Raw genomic sequence first — 23,020 nt, 5'->3', positions numbered from 1 at the left:
AATAACGAAATGAAAGATGCTATACAAACTTTCTCTAAAGAACTTGTTGTTTCTCAAGATAATTTTAAAAATGAGGATAGAACTTATCTTAACTATCCAATGAGAACAGTCTACTTAGACTCTTTTATTTCTCCTAATTTCTTTGATAACCGCTATATAGAAATGTTCGGTTATACACAATTTATCTTAGAGCAATGTGGAATTTATTTTGCCGCTTTTATTTTCTTGAAATTTATTATTCAAATTGTTGTAACAATTGTAAAAGCCCTACAAATACATAAAATAACTGGAGCTTCTGTTAATTTTGGGAAAATCATCTTATTTGCCACTTATAATATTCTGTTCACTTCTATTATGACTTCTATCTTTAAAAATGAGCCAACCAATGAAAAACAGCCAGATGATGCTGAGCATTTAGTAACTGAAATGAAAGAAACACATTTTAATTTATATCCACATATTCCGCACCCATTATATAGTGCAATTAGAAATGAGAGACATGAAAACAATGCTGCAATAGAAGAAAATGGAGATAATCCAATTTCTCCCGTCTAAAAGCAATAATGACTTTAAAAGATATATACGACTATAAATAAAAACACAAATAATTAGTTTGTTATATATATATATATATAGAAAATAACTATCTTATCCATAATACACACTCATGTTGTTTCTATTTTTAGAATTTAGGATACGAAGGTGACGACGACATGCCGGATATAGACGACTTCATTCTCCCCGATACCTTCGAGGAACTAATGGGCCAGCAACAAGAACCACCAGAGCAACAATCAGTACAAACTATACCAGGGAAGAGTATGCAAAATATCAATACCGGGAGAGGAGAAAAAAAATTGGATTTAACAGAAGTAACGATTGCTCCGACAGCTACACACTTGAAGCCCACAGCTACAATTTGCCCTATACAACCACGGATCCTTAGCATGAGTCAAAGATTAGAAAGGCAGAAATTCAACGAAGAAAGAACAAGAAATAGGCAATTCAGAGGAAACCCAAATTTTGACTGGGGCCTGCAATACAGATTTACCAGAGGGAAACATTTATAAGATTCAATCTTATAACTCGAAATTAAAGACATATCGCCTAAAGAACATAGCACTCGACAGACAGAACTTAACAGTCCCTTACCAGTTTATAACAGCAGACCTCAACAACGAGCGAGACACATACACTCTAGGACTGGAGCAAAACTTCTTACGAGAGAAGAAGAAGAACGCAAACCTGATGAATCGAATTAAATTTTTGCAAAACAAAATAAATCAACTCGAAGGAAACCAAAACTAAAAAACTCTTATTCTAAATTTTGTTTTTAAACATGTTTGTAAATTTTTATATATAAATTTCTATCTAACCTTGTATATCCAGCCAGTTACAACAAAAACTGCTAAATCGCCGGTTGGATGTACTGAAAATGGAAAATGGGAACTTTTGTCCCAAAACTAAAAAGGGATGTTTTATCCCACTTTTTAAATGGGAAATTAATTCCCACATTGCTGACTATATATAGGAAGCAAATTTTTATATCAGTCAGTACAGCACAGTTCAGTTTGAGTTCAGTTCAGTTAGTAGTAGATATTCCGTTCTTCAATCACCCAGTTTTATAGCTATCACCAAGCATTTGTTCAACAGTTGTTAACCAATTGTTCTCATTGAATTTACCAGCAGTTGTTTGGTTTGTTAACTAGTTTTGACATATGATATCAATCTTGCTTAAATCCTTATTTATATTGTACCACCCCAACTGTTTTAATAATAAAAATTTAAATTCTATTCCTTTTATCTTTAGAACATCAAAGTTAAACTCTCTTTGTATACTCCCATTTAAGCGGCGAGTATACAAGTAGTAAAGATTGGTCGTGCATTGAGAGATGTATAACAGAAGAAAAGGAACTGGGATACAATTGGAAATTGTTGTATTCTCATTATTGGTCATTAAAAAGTGGACCGATAACAACTGCTCCACAATTCGTTTATTGAAATAAAATTTTAGATATCAGAATGGACTAACATGAGATTAATGTGGGCCCTGAAATAATTTTTGAGATGACTCAAGATAAGTACACATCATCCATTCGACAATACCTTTTAAGATATCGTTTTTTCACAACAAGATCTGTTTTGTAGTCTCTTGAGAGGAATAATCAAAAAATAATTATGTAAGTTTGTCAGAAACGATACCGATTCGTTGAAACAGTTCATTCGTTCGTTCCTTCTAACGCCCCGATCGCTTAAACCCGCAGGGGAGTTAACTTGAGGTGTTAGGGGGTCTATTCAGGTGCAACTACTGTGAAAATGGACCAGTACTGGATTCGAACCAGCATCTCTTACTTGCAAGCCTAGTGTGCTACCCAATTACACCAACTGGTCTTAAGCTCTCGAACTTGGGCATCTCTTATAACCCGTTCTTACGTTCTTTCTTGTTCCTCAAGGCTTCATTTCTCTAGCCAAGTATACGTTGAACAAGTAGAGCTTCTTGTCAAGCTATGTCAAGCTTATCTTATGCACAATGTACATTAGGTTGTTCTCTTTCAACCTTCTAACACTCCCCCTTAAATTGCGCATCCTCTCTTTCACAGTTTCTAACTATCTTGTCTCTCTTTTGCGGTTAAGCTCAGAGACTAGGGTCTGGGCCCATAACCTGTTAGGGGGTCTATTCAGGTGCAACTACTGTGAAAATGGACCAGTACTGGATTCGAACCAGCATCTCTTACTTGCAAGCCTAGTGTGCTACCCATTTACACCAACTGGTCTTAGGCTCTCGAACTTGGGCATCTCTTATAACCCGTTCTTACGTTCTTTCTTGTTCCTCAAGGCTTCATTTTTCTAGCCAAGTATACGTTGAACAAGTAGAGCTTCTTGTCAAGCTATGTCAAGCTTATCTTATGCACAATTTACATTAGGTTGTTCTCTTTCAACCTTCTAACATGAGGTCTCAGATTTTTTTCAGAAGAACATCTGACTACCAGGAAACCAATCAAAAGCTATTGAAATGCACTTTTACCTTGCAATTGCCCTTACGTTCACAAATAATTGATTATTGTTTTATTTAGATTTTTTTTCACTTACAACCAGGTTAATTATTTTTTTCTATAATTCACAGGCTGAAAATTTGTTTTTTTAAAAAAAAGATATTGAGCGATGATATCTCTCATGACGGAGCAGTTTAAGTCTTATGATGTCTACGATTTCATCAAAATTTATTGATATTTATCTTATAAATATTCTAAAACCTAACGGAGAATCCAACGGAAAAAATACAATTTGTTACCTAAAAATAATGTTTTTTTCAGAACTAGGGCAACAAAAATCTTCGTAAGCAATTGAAGAAACAGACAAATTTAGTTTGCAATTGGTTTTTCAGCACTTATACAAAAAGTTTGCCGTTAAGTTGTAACCATTATTATGCAACCAATTTTTCGGTCTGTTGGGCCTGGCCAACCCCCCTGATTTCGGTATGCTTGGTCTGGCGATGCCCCCAGTTTATTCTGTCTGGTCTGACCAATACTAACATTTTGGTCTGTCCAATTTTACAGATAGTTTGTTTTTTTTATGATGATCTATGAAAGATTAGCAAAATCGTTGAAGAATCTGCTAATCTTTCATAGACCATAATAAACAACAAAATGACCGTGAGCAGGCTATCTGTGAATTTGACTTCTTACTTGCATTTTCATTATAGGGCGAAGAAAAACAGTGCCGATTGAGAGTTGTAAACAAGTACGACGCCGGACTTGCACTTCCTAGTATTGTATCGGTTGAATACGACCGAAAAGGCAAATGCTCAGAATGTCACTACAGGACATGCGATGTTAGGCCTCACAACTCAAAGGTGACCCTTCTAGATGATTTCAACCAAAACGAAATCAACCCAACCAATGAAAAGAAAGAGTTCTCAATGTTTATCAAAATTACAGCTGCTATGATCAGAACTGAATTACTCAAGATCGCCATGACAGTAGAACTTACACGGCTATCTTGCTGCTTTTGTAAGAATCTCTCAAGACTCTTTCACCACGTTTAAACATTTTGAAAAGTTTTGTATGACAACTGCAAGATCTGAAATAATCCGTATGTTGTCGTGCAGGATCCTCACAAGGGTTTCTATTCTAAATGGGTGCTAAAATCTATAAGTCAGGGGTTGAGGTTCAAGATTTATGTCCAGGAAGACTAATTAATTTCGAAATGCAATTTGTTTCAAAATGAGCATCTTATCATTATTCATGCAATATCTGAGAGAACTTGTCCAGGTTGTCTGTAGTTGGCTTCGTTTTCTGGGTTGTTGGGAGAAAATATATGAATATTTGGGTTGTCTGGGTATTCTGCGTACTTTTGTTTTCTACGCTATCTGAGTCTTCTTTATGATTTCTCGTTGTCTGCTTATTCTAGTCTATTTGAGACTATTTCGTTGATTCTTCGTGCTTGAGCAAAATTTGGCGAAATCAGCGACAATGCGAAAATCACCAACCAAACTGCCGGTTCTTCGTCGCTAATTTCGTCAAGTCCCTTTATGAACAATCTAGCGACAATGGCAATGCGAAAAATTGCGAATAATCGCCGGATGATCAAAGGACTGAAAGGATTAAAGTCAATACACAAGTAAAATGCAAAATCTACCGAGCTATATACCAAAGTTTGAGCAAGCCGGACTGATTTTAATCGCTTACCTACCTGATCTTAATGCACGTGTGCGGAATACAGCGATTTTGCTGCTGGAAAATGTGCTTTTGGCATTGAAATGTTTTTTTCTGGGCTATCGGGTTTATCTAAACGGTCCAAGTTTTTTGGCAGATCCTAATATGGTGGGGCGTCTGCTACGTCTGATCTCTGTCTTGTTTAGCGAAAAATAACGAAATGGACAACTGGGTTGACCAGTTGATTGTGTTGCCAATAAATCAGGAACCTCAAACCGCGATTTCTCCGGGATTCTTCCTGATTAGGACTGTCCTCTTGTATAACCCAAAAGTTTATGCATTTTTACAAGGTTTTGCAAGGTTTCACTCAAAATTCCCGTTTAGATGATAGTTTTTGGGGGAAAAAAAGATGCGTCTTGAGCCTCATAACTGTACCATTTTATAATGATAGTCGTGTAAGATTGAATAGAGCAGGATCAGTGAAACAGAATCGGCAAACCAGGGTCTCAAAAGTCCACAATTTGTTGTCCTGCATTTACGAGCATCTGACAGACCTTGTGTTTTGAAGCAGTTGACCCCGAATAGATTAATACAATTGCTGACAAATTTCGGCGTCAATAACAACACAGTTTTATACGTAATGACAAACGCACCTGAAAATAGCACACACATGGCTGCGATTAAAAAAGAATTGCAAGCTTTGTCCGTGTTTACTGCGTCAGATGTTGCAATATTTCAGGACCCAGTGTTTCTGAGAATGGGTCGGTTTTTAATATACGCTATGGAACTGCAGTTGCAATCGATAGCTGATGGTCTAATACTGACTTACCCTGGACATCGGTTGCCTAACAAACATAACGAGTGGGGTGTGCTGGCCACGGAACAGTGTATAAAGGCGCTTTCAAACAAAACATTGGTGAATTTGTTTTGAGATGTACTGATTATACGAAATATTTGCTGATCAAACAGAAGCCGAAGAGCAAAAGGTGGAACATAGAAAGAGATTTCAGTTCAATGAAACGAATTCTACGCGTGGCTGACACCCGTTGAAGAACTGAAACCACCTAACTGATCATAATAGATAAACATTTTTTTTAGATTATGTAAACTAATAATTTAATAGAAGATGTTTAACTGTGAAATGTCTCCTTTAGTTTCTGTGATATAATAAAATAGTTTCAAAACAACGTAAAACATCCTGTAACCAAAACTGATACCTTAAAAAGCAGTCTTTTCACCAGCATCTTTTTTATTCCAGATAAGACAACAATGATGATAAATCTTCTGTATGTTCTGTTTCATTATTGGTATCATTTTCTTAAAACACAAAACATAAGATAATACGATATTTGATTTTAGGGCGTTTATTTATATTTTTTCGTCTATTCTGTTGAAAAGTTTTTTGTATATAAAGATGTCAAACGTTGTGACAGCGTTTTACACATAGAGAACTGAATTACAATCCTGAAAACTGACCATACCGACTATTTCCTTTAGTAGGAAAGTAAATTTAAGGACAAAACAAGGAATAAAAGGAAATTTAATGTGATACTACTGAACCAGAAAACAGAAAACATCAGTAATTAATCTTCTAACAAACAAGTTTTTTAGCACCCGTCTAACAAAAAATGGTAAACTGTGATCAAAAACAGGGGCCACCAGAACCTTATCAGTGTCGTTATCGACTGCGGTCTATCAAGTTTACTTTCTCATTGTTCCGACCCACTTTAGTGCGGCAGGAACTATATACTCAAATGGGATTTTTCTGTTCAGACAAATTTGGCAGATCGATATAATCATCGTAGACAGTTGTGAGTTGTATCATTAAAAAGCCCGTCCAGCGTAGAATATTGAATTAAATTGGTTTTCTCAATTTTTGTTTTTTATAGGGAATTATCGAGGGTTAAAGTTTTAAGCATATTAGACGTAATTCAGCTGTTTTTATTCACATTTTCGGAAATTTTGAACCAATTTTTGTCAATTTTGCTGCAATTTGTTCAAATAGTTAGCTGAAGTGTTAATGATTTTATCTCTTAAAACGAAGGAGGGTTGCTAAATTGTTCGATGCGGGTTTTCTGGCTAGAATTGATGGTAAATTTTTCCAAATTCAGACTTCTTTCGGGACCAAATTTGTGACGACCAAATTTGTTACCAGTTTTGCTTTTCTTTGCCCCTTGCTTTCAATTTGCTTGACAAAGATAAATTAAACTCGGTAAATATACAAAAAGCATTTTTGGATTTGACAAACTGAAAAAAACTTGTTAATTTATCTATTTCACAACCATTTGAACAAATAAGTATTTTGTCAGACGTGAAGCAATATCTAGGTTGGTCTTGATCTTTTGTGGATTTCGTGAGTTTTGTTTTCATTTGTTATCGTTTTTGTAGCCCAACAACCTATTGCCTCTAATCAAAAATCCAGTTATCTATTAGAAGGTGTAAGTGATCCTAAACAAGTCTTTCAGTTGTTATTCAATGTCTGTTATGACTTTGAATATATTTGTTTTAAGAAAATATCGGTTAAATTTTGAAATTTGCCACTATTTAATTCTATTTCTCTCATGTTTTGACGCAGTCTCAGTAATAATAGACAGAAACAGATTAACGTTGGCTTATGAAAATGTTGCCCGCAACTGTTTTATGTTCAACTAATGGTCTCTTTTATTTGATACAATGTGATTTCATCTTTTTTCTTTTTGAGCATAATTTCGAATTTTATAATTTCTTTTTGTTTTCTTGTCAAAGTAGCACATTACACTGCCTTGGACAAAGGCGTATTTGAATATCTATTATTTTTGTTATATTTTTTAGGCTTTTTGGGCTGAGATACATTTATGGATATTATGGATTTTTCGTTTTTGCCTCATTTTGTCTTTCTTTTGTTGTTTTGTGCCATATACCTGATAATCATAGTTTTCATTTGATTTTCCAGGACGTTTTACTCAACGTAGTTAAAGATTTCAATTAATAGCTGCTTGTTTTAATGACTTTGAAATTGAAATTTGAAAAAAAAAATTTCAACTGTATTCTTACCGCTTGCATGTTTGTAACCTCAAGAATTGCAGCTCTTTCGTGTGCTCTCAATTAAATACTAGTGTAGTGAAGATCAATTTATCATGTTCATCAGTTTAAAGTAAATATATGTTTGGGTTTTAGACTATTGTTTTAAAACTTGACTTTTATAAAGTTATATTGAGATTAGCTTCACTTCTTCTAGACGGTTGCCGCAAAAAGGCACGATTTATCTTTCATTGCCCATGTTCAACTTCAATCGATTTCAACAGCTCCATCAATTTGATCAATTTCTCTTAGATAATGATTTTCACAAAACTGTTTTTCGTTAAGAAAACCCCTTGTTTTAAATAAATTTTACATTCTATACATTTTCATGAAAAACACAGAAAATTTTGTTTCATGTTTCAAGCAATTGAGTAGTGATTGATGAAACATTGCGCAATATGTTTTTGATGAAAAGGCATATCTGGATACAATAATTGTTTTTGTTATATAGTTTAAGCTTTTTGGACTTAGAAACAGTTATCTCGCAAAAATTTAAGGATTTTCTGTTTCTGCCTAGGTACGTCTTTCTTTTTGTTGTTTTAAGCCATATATCTGATAACGATAGGTCTCTATTGCTTCCCCGAGACGTATAAATCAACCGTTAAGGATTTCAATTTAATCAATCAGTTCAGGATTTCAATTTAAAGCTGTTTGTTTCACTGATTTTAAAATTAAATTAAAAAAGTATTTTTTTAAGGTGTCCTTTTTGCTGTCATTTTCGTAACCATGTTATTCAATATCACTAAATTGAAGTCTCAATTCTTTTTGTTGATTCGCTTTTTTTGTTCGCGCTTGGTTGTACGTTCTGACTTATTGCTTCGATCAATAATATCATAAAAAAGTTTCGAGACCTCTATACTGTTCAATTTTGGTTAACATTTTGTTGTAATGTCTACGTAGACCTTTTATAATGAAGACCTTTTGATGTCAAGATTAGAAAAAAATTACACTTTCCAGTTGTTTCAGGTAACTTATTATAATTATAGTGCCTTGAACAGTGTGATCTCGTAATATTGTTTAAAGTTTTGGCTTCTTTTTACGTTTGTTGTTATTTTGAGAGGTCGTGACTTAGTTTCATTATAAACAGGCCCAATTGGCTTCTTGAGGTATTACAACTTGATCCATCGCTGTTTTTTGAAATCTTTTTAAAGTCTGAAAATATTTGTGTTCAAAAACATATTTGGGTTTTTGAGCTTCGTCATTTTTTAAATAGTCTTCGGTCGATTTGTAGCTCAGTCTCTGCAAACAAAGTTGAGAACTTGTTCTCAATGAGCTATTATTTAATCTTCATAACAGTTTTAGCTTCAAACAGTTGTTTCTCGGCTTTGTTACTACTGTTAATACAAGATTTCATAAAATATTTTCATAAGATATTTTTTTATTTGTGCTTTTTATAGAACTTTCGTTGTCTTTTTATAACAGTAATCGTAGGTCCCATTGGCTTGGAAATTTTTCGCAATTGAACATTAGATATTGACTTGTCCCAATTGCTTCTTATGGAGATATAAACATTTAAGGATTTTAGTTGATATCTAATGACAATAACGGTAAAGTTAATTGCTTTCAAAAGGAGGAACGTATTTTTGAACTTCGCACCTCTTTGCTCTTTTTGACGACCTGTTAACAAGTTGCAATGAGGACAGGTCCCATATCTTTTCTAATGAAGTATAGGCTAAATTGTTTGATTTTATTTTTATTATTTTATTATAGACATCTCCTTGTTATGACTTGAAATTTAAATAGCTGAAAATCAACCTAGTGCGGGTTGAAGTTTGTGCGGAAACAATTTGCAATGAGAGAAGCAGTACATATAGTAAAAACCAATGGAATATGAATCAAAAATAATGAAACTGCTGCAATAATACGAATCTAGGAGTGGCAATAACACGAATTTTTTTCAACATAAAACAACAAATTTTTCTTCTGCTGGAAATCAATTCAAATATAACGAAGCGTTGCGCGTCAAAAAAACTAAAAAATTGAAAGACTCTTTGAAAATTTCCAAAAAGTGAGAAATTATTTAGCAGACATCTCCATAATTGTTTTTTCATTCGTGGTTTTTCGCGGGCAGAAACATTTTATAGAAACAAGGAGTGGGACCACTAACTGACCACTAATTGGTCTCGCAGGATTCTACAGCCCACAAAATTTACTTCTTTATAATTCAATCACAAACATTTTCTTATCAATGGTTTATTTAGATTGAAAAAAGGTGAAAACTGCCTGGTTTTGCGCTATTTTGTGTAAATTATATTATTCGAAAGATTTATATGAAAGATTGTTTGTTTTTGCATTACATTAATTCTCAGATAATTCAAAACTAGTACTTGGCCACTTAAGAGATGTCCACAATTTTCTACAAAATATTATCATTGTTCCAAATACTGGTGTCTTTATCATTTTGAAAAGGTTAAAAGTATAAAGGGAACTCCGTATTTCTGAGAGAATGATTTAGAATCAAAGTTCTCATATTCAACACAAGCTCACGATTAATTGATTTGATAAAATGATTGTTTTCTCATAGTTTACCATAATTTGAAAATGTAATTTTTTCTGAGCTAATTCCTTTTGAAATAGTTAAGGATAAGGGTTTTTTTACCATATCGTTCGAAAATTTTCACATTTGTTTTGTTCTTCATTTTTTACCAATATTTGATTTTCCTCGCCTCATTTTGCCCAAAACTATAACTGAGTTTCAATATTAACCTATATTAACCAAAATCAACATCACTCTTTTCAAGTATTGGCGTTCTAGTTTTTAAGTTTAATAAAGATATCCAAACCAGAATAGCAAATTCTTTTGATTTGAGTTTTGAACTATTGGAAGTCAGCATTGCGTGCGTTGAATAATTTACCAAACGTTTTAGAACGAGAAGCAGTGCAAAAAGTAAAGCCATTAAGAATAAGAACAACAGATGAGGAAAAAGCTGCAGCAATAATACCAGTCTATAAGTTCAAACTTTTCTCAACATTTCTTAACCATTTTTAAAAAATTTTAGTTAGTTTTTTGCTCAAAAGCCAGTAGAGTATAAGGAAGCGGCGCTTGACAAAAAACTAAAACATTACAAAATGTTTTATATTTTTCAAAAACTGAAACTTTATTTGGCATACATCTCGATAATCGGATGTTTTTTCGTTCGGTTGTTTTTCATGGCAGAAATATTTTATCGATAACGTTACGATATGGATTAACTGACCACTAATTGGCTTCGCAAGATTTTTCAGCCCGCAAAATTCACTTCTTCATGATTTTACTACAAATCTGTTGATTACTTAGATCGAAGTTTGGCAAAAATTGCCTGGTTTAGCGTAATTTTATGTAAATTTTTTCATTTGTGGAAGATTTGTGTGAAAAATTTAATTTTTCTATTACAATAATTTTCAGATATTTTGAAACGACTACTTGGCCATTGAGGAGATCTCCACTTTTTTCTGTTGATTTTCCTCACTTTTTCAAATATTGTTGTTAATATCATCTTCAAAGGGTAAAAGTATAACGGGAACTCCATATCTCTGACAGGACGGGATAGAATCAAAGTTGTCATTTTCAACATAATCTCAAAATTACTTGATCGGATAAAATGATTGTTTTCTATTAGTTTACCATATTTTTAAAATGTAATTTGTTCAGAACTAATTCATTTTGAAATAGTTTAAAGGATTACTGTTTTTTAAAATCATATTGTTTAATAATTTTGTTGTTTCGATGTTTGCAGCATCATTTTTCACCAAAGTTTGTGCTCTCTTTTTAAATTACTAATTATCAAAAAAAAAACAGAATTGCAAATTCATAGCTCAGAGAGTGTTGCCCCTTTTTTAAAAAAATAAACATAATATAGCGTAACGAATACCTTTCCGTGGTTGCAACCCCCCCCCCCCGTCAGGTGGGGGGGGGGGGGGGGGGGTGAGCGGCCACTCAGAGGCCGAGTGGAGGACAACCCGATCACCCAACATCGATAATCACTGATTATTTCGCAATTTCCTTTGTTGTACTTGATTTTAAACCTATCAGATTATTTGGCCAATCATTTTTAAATTAAGAAGCATATATGACCTAGTATGAAATCAAAGAAGGTTTTATGATCATCTTTTACTTGGGATATTTGACATATCAGTGTGTATGATTTTCAAAAACAATTGCTTCAGGAAGTGTTAAAGAAACACAAATTTTGTGATTCATGAATTCCATTTCAAATGAGGCGACAATTAGTGAATTTCGAGATTAAAAACTAATTTTTTTTTACTTTTTTGCGTTTATAAAATTTTGATGCAGATTTTTTTGCGACAAAATTTACTTTCAATTGTTTATAATGCGAGTGAATGGTGTAATTTTCATGCCGAAGTCTTTTCTGAGCAATTTCCAATATGTAAAAGATTTAAACTTTTTGAAATACTTGACGAAGGTTCAATATATATGCAGTCTTTTGGTGAGACTACCATGAAGTCATGAATTCATACAAACTTTTTATGACCTTGAGCGATAAACATGAATTTTATACGAAAGTCAGTTATCCGGTGTTGTTGATTTTTTGTTGAATAACATTTGAATTAGTGGTAGGAACATTATATTTGCCAATCGCTCATTACTAACGCTCTTACGCTCATTGCTATAGTTATGTGACAGTGAATAAAGCTGCAGCTATTCCTGGTTGCATAACTATGCTTTATTAACCCATGCATGACTGTTAGAGCACACACATTGATAGTTGAGCTTCAGCTGTGCTTACAATCGCAAAGTGTCCTCAACAAAACGCTACTTAGATTCTAACTTGGCGTTCTCCATTTTTTTCTGCAAGTTTTGTGCTTTAGAATGTCAGACGCCATAGGAATTGTTTTAAGACGTATAAATAAAAGGCTGAAATACAAAACGATTGAGAAAAATCAATTCATTGTATTTTGGTTATTTGCATTTGCGTATTTGCGTAATAATAAATAGGGATACTTTAAACATTAGCTAACTTTTTGCACTAGTCAAAATAACCGCACAGTTACCAATCTGTGTTTTTTAATCGGTTTTGAGACCAAAGAATTCTATTTTATACAATTAAACTATATATCTTATTACATTATAACCAAACGAGTTTACAATTTGAAGGCCTTAAGTTGTCTTTTACTTCAGTTCTGACTTGCTTTTGATAACATTGCTTTTGATAATTAAGACCACATTAAGATTTTGAACAATTTTTCAAACATAGTCAAGTTAGTTAAAGTACATTGTGTGATTGTAGTCATTATATAAGTTTGAAAGTTTAGTTGTTTCTCAGCGTTTGGTTATTATTCTGCATTAAACTATAAGTGCGATATATTCTTAAAATTCTAGCTGTTTGGGTCGATATATTCAACATTATATTCCCTGCCTGATATCAAACAGTTTTTTGTTTTAATTTCTTTTTTTCTTTTTTTCTACATCTTGCATCGACACACACACTAAACAAAAACCGGTAAGACGGTCGATTTGTGGTCACATGCCAAGGCTGCTGAAACCAAGTTCGAATGTACACGGGCGCATGATCCGGACTGTTCGAATGTACACGGGCGCAAGTTGCGGAGATTTTTTGTTCTGATCAGATCTTTTTCTGGCATCTGAAGCTCATTTGAGGGCATAAAAGTTGTTTTAAACACACTTTATGTCTGATCCGAGGTACCTTGAAATGCAAGCATCTGCTTCTGCGTATGATAGTTTGATTCGAAGTTTTGCAATTTTCAAACGAACGAATTCGGGTAGAACACTATGAGCTTATAATACTTTGTTTTGATTTTTTTCTTGTGATTCAAATTTGAACTCACTTAAACATAATCCAAAATTTTTAGCTAAAGGTTTAGTATTGCAGAAGCTCAATGCCTTGTTCACACGCAAAAAATCTTTTGCTCTGATCAGATATGATTTGAACAACAATAAAAGCAAAGGTTAAGTATGGAAAAGACCAAAAGGTCTTCCCTCAGTTTGAGCTGGACAAGGTCAAACCAGAGTAAACATTATATAGTCTATATTTTTTTAATTTTCTTCTTTTTCGGCACTGTTTTTGTATATAATTTGAATGGGGAAACGTTTGATATAGCAAGCAACGCTATTTGGTGTCTATAATGGCAGTAAAATATCAGAATCTGCATTCAATTATTTTTAGCTGCATCAAAAAATCATTCAATTCACAACTTATCTAAATGCTTTGCAAAGGACGAAATTTTTTTGTCTGAAATTCTAGGTTTAAATTAGTTCATGTACTTCATCCATTGATTAGAGCAAAGTGTCTTGATTTCAGTACTTAACAGAGATTATACAAGTCAGCGTTCATCTTCGCCAATAACATCAATTCCAGAAAACCGGTTATTGCATGGATTTTTGCACGGCAAAACGGCCAGCAAAAAGAATTATAGCAACTAACAATCCGAACAGTTTGAGCGTAGATAAAGTTTTGAAAGTTTTGATGACTGTAACATAACATCGCGTTTAATTTAGATATCGATGGCCAATGGCATAATGGTTACGCTTTGCTTCACACAATTAAAGTTAAATTTGTAAGTACTCTGAAGCAATGCCATGCTTTTTAATTACCAACATTACAAAAAACAACTTCTAACGAGACGCAAACTTTGTCGGATCTCAGCGGAAATATGGTTGTGCTATCAACTTTTCTCTAGAGTTTTTCGTAACGTTCGAGCTGGAATCGTGTTAAAGGAAATTTGTTAAAGAACGGCGTTTTCGTCAGCCACCAAATAATCATATCATGTCCTCGAGACTCGCATATAATTTAGTGTTGCACTAATTCTGCGTTTCTCAATAGCCTGTTAGGCTTTGACGGTCAATCAGTCCAAAAAAACCACACAATTCTAAAAATTACTAGATCTCTTCTAAGTGCTCAGAAGATTACCTTGCTAGATGACATTTTTACAAATTTTTTAAAGATTTTTTATCCGCATTTCCTCGACCCCATAATTTCGGTAAACAATTTTGTTGAAGTTATCAATCCAGGAAAGCAGATATCACTATACTTTAAGAAAAAAGTGCGTGAATCATACTAGGTTGATAATGGATCCCTCGAAGACATTGTTTGTGATTATTGCGATGTGTCTGCTGATTGTGAGTTTCGTGTTTGCCTGTTTCGCCCATTCCAAACATGGCTGGGAAGATGGATCTCTCCATGGAGGTCTATGGGAATACTGCCATTCCGACATTTGCGCCGACTACCGTGAGTACTTTCCGACATTCCAGTCAAAATCCGGGGCTCACCGTTCGACCTTAGTCGAGATCTAGACTTTATGAATAGACCAAAAAGTAAAGGGGAGGGGGTGAATGGTATTAACCCAATTTAAACGGTCGATGATATACCTTAAATCAATGCAAACTATTTCCACGGGTCCAAACACGATCTTTTCATGGATGAAAACGGTCGAGCTCACTCTTTTCATGGGTCGAGTCAATGTATCCAACATAATAATTCTTTCAATGGTCAATAAATGGTCTTTTCAAAATTATGCACAAAAAGTTAAATGTGATGAAATGAATGAGGTCATGAATATGGGCAATGAATGAGGTCACTATCACGCAAATTTGCCTAATTTATCCTCTTGCATATTTTCTCCACTTCACTGTGAATTATAGGCAGTTGCAATTGTTATATATTTCATGAAATCTCCCCCAGCGCAGGCACTGTAGGAACGAAAAATAACTGTAATTTAATGGTGGCACAAAGTTATTTTGAGCAAATTAGCTTTTCCTGCACTAATCTCCAGCTTACTGGATGCTTATTCTTTTCAATTCTCGATCATACGCGCGCCATTTTTACGAACAATGGAGGTGGGAGAGGTGGTCATAATGTCCGAAGTAAGATCACAGAGGGTTGTATGTAATCAATAGTACGAATTCATTAGTTGACTGACTGTTTTTTGTTGCTGAGTGGCCTGGTCATTTTAGTTTTTATTTGATAAGCTGATAAGCATTCTATTAGTTTTTTTTTCTAATGGAAGAAATATAGATTGTGTTTTTTTATTATTTTGAAATGAAATGCACCTGTTATGACCGAAGCTCAGATGCAGCCCTTAATCTGGATTCAGTAGTCGTGAAAGCCGCCATTGTCCACCTAATGAAAAAAAAATGTGGCCGAAACGAGGGCTGTGATATATGCGCGCGTTAACTTGGTCTAAATTGTACGAGGTATTTTTGATGACATGATTTGCATGCAGGCAAATACATATAATCTTCTGAGGCTGTTAATGCGCCTTGCCTTCCGGTGAAGATTCAAAATCACTATTTTAGTGCCCAATTTTCATTAAATTTCACTGCGTCCAAACAAACTTTTGTAGATGTATCAGTCCTATTTTTTTTAAAAAAAAAGTTGCATTTGCTTGAGTATTGATACTCAACAATATCGCTTTTTTCCGAACACATGTAATAAAATCAAACGAGTGCGAATAAGTCCGACGCGCTCAAATTTTGGTATATAGGTTGGTAGATTTCGCATTTTACAGTGTGCGCAATCTAGCGGCAAGTGTAAGTGACTCTAATCCTTTGATCAAGGGTAATAATCCTTTGATCATCCTTTGATTCGGTGGATTACTCGCCAATAGACACACTGCTATTGCCGCTAGAATTTGCATCAAGAAACGTAACGCAAATGACGAAAAAGTAACGGCAGTTTGCTAGATGGCATTTTCTTTGTCGCTGACCTCGGCAAAATTTGCAAAAATGCGAAAACAACGAAGTGTATTTATGATCTCCTGCTAAACAAGTTTTTTGATTAGTGCAAGTAAGACATCTATCTGTTTTTGCCAGTGTATTTTCGTTAGTCTTCGGCAAACCCAATCAAGTTTTGAGGTTGTTTTTTGGTTCACTGAAACCAGTGGCATCAATACACAAAATATGTATTTCCCAATGGACTATTCAAATCAAGTGTTTATTTTCCACTTAATTTAGTAAAATGTAAAGCAGAAAAGTAAATCAGAATATATTTTAGTTTGTTTGAATGGCATTTTTTGGGTAACTTTACGCGTCAGAGCTGGGGACAACTCAAATTGATTATTTTTAGGATTCATAGTTGTGATTGTATTGCTTCACAAAAAAATCTGTCTTCAAAATTCTTTATGAAAATCTTTCAGAAAATCAGTAGCGAAGTCATTTTTTGTTCAACATCAACCCTGCACAAATTACAAATTTATATTGCGAAAATTTATATTTTTCATTAGTTATTAGTTGTTTGTTTTACTGTATTTCAAGCACGAATATTGCAGACTTTCAGCCCATATATCATATTTATCAAATTTTCATAACTTATTGTCTACAGTTACAGAGCTTGTTTTGAACAGTTATCACTCAATTTTCGAAAAAAAATTTCATAAAAAAATGTCACAAAATTTTTTTGAAATAGAGATGATTTCTGGTTTTTCTCCACTTATTCAGCAAATTTCTATCGAAATTTTAGCTTACCCCCTACTCCTAACCTCTACCATCAGCACATTATTTCGCCAGCTGATTGCTGATTGTTAACAGTTAATTTGTTCTTTTTTTGCAAAGATCGGAAAATCGGTAGTTAGATCAAACTTATAAGGCCGTATGAAGATTCGGAAGACTTCTAAACTATTGTTTTTTGGATATATCTTTCTCTAAGTACCTCAAACTAGAACAATATCAACTCAGTCAAAATTAAAGATATGATATATCACATGAGCGTTTTCCAGAAACACAAAAATACCACCAAAAATCGGAAACACTTGAAGAGGCAAAACATAATTAGAACAATTTTGTATAGACGAGTGTGTTTTCTTGTTGATCTGTTGAAACTGTGATCTATTACACTTTGTGGGCAGCACAATCGAAATGAAACATATGAGTTTTTTCGACGTTGGAAACGAATCATAGTTTATCTTCTTATCCTTATAAGATATTTTTTTAGTTTAAACTTCTATGTATATATTTTTCACTCGTCATGATTAAATTCCTAAATTTTGAATAACCGTTTAAACTTATTGCCAGGACAAACCTATTGGAGTTTAATCCCTTGTGACAAGTAAAAATTTTAAGTTTATGGCCATCCAATCAAATTCGTTTTTGTTCAAATCGTTGAAGTATTTTATCTAATTATTGAAAGGCGTTTTAATGTGGCCCAGTAAAGCTCAGCTCAATTTGTTATTTCCAACAGCTAATAGTTGCAAAATTTATCAGTAATTAATTTTTAGTTGCTGTAAACCTCGACAATATTTCTTCTTAAACTAAAAAATACGACAAAAAATTTTTTGTTGTTTCATTTTGGTTTAACCTCGCACTGACGCATTAAAAATTAGTTAAGAAAATTTCTCGGCAATGTCTTAGCTCTATTGTTTTTCTTTCTTAGCTGCTTTTTTTTGTTTGGAAGGAGCACCAAGAACCGTTCTTACTCTCTGATCAGGTAAAATTCAACTATAGATATTTCAATAACTCGGCCACGGACTTTCCCCAGCCCCGAACGGAAAAGCAGGGGTTGAAAACCGCACAGAGTGTACTGAAAAACTAAAAAAACAGTTTTGAAGTTGACTTGAGAAAATGTTCCCGCAAACTTGTAGCCATATTGTTTTATTTTGTCTTGTCTGTGTGCTTTTGTTCGGAGAGAGCATTAAGGTCCTGTCTCATTGTCTGCTCGGGCTTAATTATCCTATACCTGGTCCAGTAAATCCGCCATTGTCCCAAGCCGGGAATAAAGAAAGATTAGAGAAAAACAAAATATTTGTACTGGGAGAATCTCAAAAAGTCAGCTAATTCAACGACTAGAAAATTTTCAAAGTTTGTATTTTCGAAGAATTTAAACGACAGTTTTCAGATTTAATCATTATTTATTGCACCCTATTATTTTTGTAAGGCCTCTTTAAGGCACCTTATTAATCTTAGTAAGGCCTTAGACCGGGAAATTTCAGTCAGAATCTTGATGAGGTCTGAAAATGATTCCTTAAAAATCTTAATATGACCGTGTACAGTGCCGTTGTAATCTTGACATGAACTTAACACGGTTTCCTTCTACGACTTTTACGGTGCCGTTCTCCGGCCTTGTCAACTTCTCCGGGGTTGGTCAACCTGGGATGCTGAAATTATTAATAGCCAACTAAATATTGATTTCCTTAACGTGAGAGAAGCAACACTGGTGGTTGTTTAACAATGATTGATAAAGACATCAAAAGACAGGAAAGAATCATCACTGCTCAATAAGAATCGTATGGCCACTTTTTTTTACTCCTCGCCTCATTGCGTATCGAAAAATAAGCGGAAAATTAACAAATTCAGATTTTACGCAAGAAAATGTCATTATGCAAAATAAAACAAACAAAACTTATGGCAATGAAATTAACAATAATAAATTAACTACTATGCTTTTTGTTTTTGCACGCTAAGCGTGTTACCGTTTTATTGCTGTACAAGTCTATTCTACTCTGGTATGAGCTCTGATCAGAGAATGATCAGACTGAAAATCAGTTCTGGCCAGCCTTTTTGCTAAAGATTTAATTTCAATGCTGTTTTCACTCTGTACTGTCTTCGACTTTTTTGTCTGAACTTACACTTTTCATGGTAAAAAGTGACAAGATCAGAATATGTTTATAGTAAAAATACAGACTGAAAAAAATAATTCAGCGCTGAGTTACTATGCTACTATGATCCGGGAAGCCACGGCGCACGAGAAGCATGGACATGCACATGCACTTAAACTGATATCCGGCTATCTAAAGTGTTGGCTAAGTAAAAATGTAAATTATAGCACAAAGGGGGCAATTCTATACTAGGTACCACAGTGAGGGTTCTCTAGTATGAACCAAGTGGTGGGTCAATCCTCTACCAGGTACCAAGGGGTGGGGGCGATTCTCTACTTTGGGCAATATTAGAATATTTTTATTCTCTTCCAGGTTAACTTTGTGGAATGCTAGTGTTGTCCTGTGCTTCATTTTTAACTTTGGATAATTTTTTAGGCAGGATACTGTAAAAAGCGGACTTCTTCTTTCGTTACGAAACAAAAGCAAACCAACAATAAAACTGTGCGCAATGCTTGACCCAAGACTTGTCAAGTATTGGCGGAGACTTGCAAAAGATTCAAGTCAAGTGGATCTGTTTCTGGATAGGTTTCTATGGGTTCAACAGAACAAATGTTTCAATCAAATTCGAATCTAATTGTTTTTTTATGATCTGTTATTTTTCATTGGCTGGTTATAAATGTAACATATAAATATTCGAAAAATAAATGCAGAAGTTTGCTGCCATGAGCGAACTGTGGAAAATGGTCTGATCAAACAAATTCAATTTTTTGTGTTGGACATGAGCTTTTTAAGCAGTGAATTTGTTTATCACAGTTGAATATAATTTTTCTACTTTGTAGTCCTGCAAACTGAAATGAAGGTATGCCATTTAAGACATTTTTTTGCTTTTTTTACGTTTAAGCAAATGATTTTCTTATCAAGAGAAACCTGATAAAAAATAAATAAGTTAAAACTATTTTGAAACATATATTCGGATTCTTAGCTTTAAATATTCGCTATATGAGAACTATGAGCTATAAATTTATAGAAACTTGTAGAAAGTTAAATTATAATCTTTTTTCTTTTTTGGTCCCTATTGCAGTTGATTGATCTTAATAGTTGATTGATCTGAAACATAGATTTGAATTCTCAGGTTCAAAAATTCGTTATATGAGAAATATGAGCTATAAATTTATAGAAACTTGTAGAAAGATAAATGAGAATATTTTTTCTTTTTTGGTCTCTATTGCAGTTGATTGATCTCAATTTTTTTCAAAAAAATCAAAGTAATTCTTATCTACTTTAATTGCTGCTTTTTTGGCTGTCTATACTCTCACTTTTACGGGTTTATATATTCAAGCCTTGAAAAGTATACTTTTAATTCTTTATATGGTAATAAAATCAAAGTGCCGCAGAATACAATATATTTTTCGCCAGTTAAATCATCCAAACAACCGCGAAACATCTTTGATGATAATCAGTAGTAAAGAATAATAATATCAATGAATGTAATAAACAAAAATATTGAGATTTGATTTTATAGTCTGAAGATTGAACTACTGAGTAGCTTTTCGTTACGAAGTAAAATTAAGGCGTATCTTTAGTAAAAAATTATCATCAACATGTGAACAAACTGCTCAGCTCAAGGACTATCAGGCAATTTCACCGTAGACACATACAAAAATGGCAGTGAAGGGGTTGAAAATTATGAAATCTTTTTAAATATACGCTTAGCGAATTTCTCATAATATTGCTGTTTAGTTTACATGTGATCTTTTATCAGCCCAGGAGCTGAAGAAACTATTTCTCATTCCAGTACAAAGGTCATTTTGCCACTTCGTATATTACGACGCTATGTTCTTAAGTAAAACCTTGTCCTAATGGTATCTTGATATTTCAAGTTTCGTTGAAAAGGGAATTTTTAATTATCCTCCAATTTTTCAGACAGTAGCAAACTGCGAGCAGCCAGGGCTTTCTTCATAATGGATATTCTGGTTGCCTTGGTACTGGCTGCAGTGCTCGGAGGGACCTTCATTGTGGAAGAGAAATTGCTCACACCTGCTGCTGCATTTATTGGGGTTATTCATTGTAAGTTGTATTCTTGTAAGATGTCTTTATTCTTAAAATTGAAATGAAATTATAGGATCTTAAGACCATTTACCTCCTCCCCTCCACCCCAAGCACATACTGAACAAAAAATTTTTTTGCCACTCATTGCACATTCCATTTCCGTACATAGAGTAATGTGATATGCAACAACTCATGATTAATAACGGGGGTGGGGCCATAGGGGGGTGGGGTGGGGGGGCATCAGAATGTAAACTACACCCTGTGTTCAGTTCTATTCCTGCTGATTGCGTGCTCCTCAATGACAGCCCAGTATGATGATTTGACTGGCTCTGCCAGCTGGGGAACAGTAGTACCCTGGCTAGGATGGATCGCGTCTCTCGTTCTCATGGCTGAACTGGTCTTCCTCTCGGTTGTTGAAATGAGATCAGGTGGCGACAACGCAACACCTGCCAGCTAAACTGTATAAATAGTGAATCGTGAATGAGAAATACTATTTCCTTCATTCCCTCCCCTCCTTCCACGTAAAGCCACGCTTAAGATTCTAGTTTCATTCTGAGCGCAAAATTATATAAAACCTCAAGTTTGAAAAGTGCCTTTTATCGTTGATCAAAAACGGTAGCATAAAGAATTCATACTTAATTACTTATTTGCTTAACAATTTGATCAAGTTAATGATTTTGTTTTTTCTCCTTTAAACATGAGAGTTTATGACATTGATTAAAAAAACCAATGAGACCCTAGAAAAAGAAGTCAACCATGTATGTCCAATCTGTTGCTCACGTTTGTGCACACGCAGGATATTTTGCATGGGGAATGGAGGTAAAATAGATAAAATTGTTTTGGGAAAGTTTAGATAAGTCCAAAAAGGAAAAGGAAACAGTTCCAAACAGATAGTTGTATGCTATTGCTTTGTTAAAATAGTACATATATTTTACACATTGTTATTGGTTTTCCAAATTATTGGTATACAGATAATTTTGATTTGGTATTCATAGTCTAATTTTCATACTTCTTGTTTACCAAAGCTGTTTTAAATTTACCACTCGTATTATCAAAATACTTTTTATATATGACTTTTTACTCTGACAAAAAACTCGGGAAAATGCATTTACTCATTTGTCGGGTGAAAAATCTCCAATAACAATAAATAAAAATTCCCGTTTTACAAGAAATTTGGGCTCTTTTAGTAAGATGCAGTAGTAGATTCAGCAATACTAACTTTTATTTACATCTTCTGAGTCATTTTATCCTTCTTAGACGATCGCTGTCAATATTTTGGTTTTTGAATTTCTCATCAGTTCAAGTAACGGACCGCCGTGAGTTTTTAATCGTGTGCAGAATCAATAATTCCAATCTGTACTCCAAAACATTTCGTGAAAACGAGTAGACGCGTGCTTCTTCCCCCAAAAAATATTGAGATAAAACCGATAAAAACAAAATTATCGAGGAAAATTTGAAAAAAAAATTTGAAAAGAAAATCATTTAATGGAAGTGCTTCATTGAATAATAGGACTCAAAAACAATAATTTTTTTCCAAAGTGCCATTTGAACCGCGAACAACGTTTCTGGGTTCTTAGTGCACTTAATAGGGTTCAAAACATTGGACGTATTCAGTTACAATTGGCCGAAAAACATAAAAAAAAACAGAATCTATTCTTGTCATTGTGATGTAAACAATGTATAACGATAACGAAAAGAGGCAATAAAATCTGAAATGAAAAACTTAGTTTTGTGAAACGTTTTTGCTAAGAAAAATGTAACTGTAAATT

At 33.9% G+C, this 23,020-nt stretch overlaps 2 protein-coding genes across 15 annotated transcripts in view; both read left to right on the top strand.

Annotated features, from left to right (window-relative positions):
• Positions 1-5,809, top strand: part of LOC142344125 (uncharacterized) — a 40,592-nt gene extending 34,783 nt beyond the window's left edge. For both annotated transcript variants that reach the window (XM_075395641.1, XM_075395642.1), the window contains exons 3-4: positions 3,704-3,979; positions 5,125-5,809. In XM_075395641.1, coding sequence (XP_075251756.1) covers positions 3,704-3,979; positions 5,125-5,586 — 738 coding nt within the window. In that variant the 3' untranslated portion in view covers positions 5,587-5,809. The remainder of the gene's footprint in view (positions 1-3,703; positions 3,980-5,124) is intronic.
• A 6,830-nt stretch (positions 5,810-12,639) lies between these two features.
• On the top strand, positions 12,640-21,777 carry LOC142344123 (uncharacterized). 13 transcript variants are annotated; one of them, XM_075395632.1, is made up of 4 exons: positions 12,640-12,833; positions 14,686-14,902; positions 21,126-21,269; positions 21,521-21,777. In XM_075395632.1, exons 2-4 carry the CDS (start codon positions 14,743-14,745, stop codon positions 21,706-21,708), a joined length of 492 nt encoding a protein of 163 aa, XP_075251747.1. In that variant the 5' UTR covers positions 12,640-12,833; positions 14,686-14,742; the 3' UTR covers positions 21,709-21,777. The 13 variants fall into 13 exon arrangements, with proteins under 13 accessions (XP_075251747.1, XP_075251748.1, XP_075251752.1 ...); XM_075395633.1 differs by having other exon boundaries at positions 14,674-14,902; XM_075395637.1 differs by having other exon boundaries at positions 12,640-12,914; positions 14,736-14,902.
• The last annotated feature ends 1,243 nt before the right edge of the window (positions 21,778-23,020 follow it).

The sequence above is a fragment of the Convolutriloba macropyga genome, chromosome 8, assembly GCF_964194025.1.
Source record: "Convolutriloba macropyga chromosome 8, txConMacr16.3, whole genome shotgun sequence".
Classification (NCBI taxonomy): domain Eukaryota; kingdom Metazoa; phylum Xenacoelomorpha; order Acoela; family Convolutidae; genus Convolutriloba; species Convolutriloba macropyga.
Note: the sequence above shows the minus strand (reverse complement) of the source record. Positions and strands in the feature narration are given on the sequence as shown.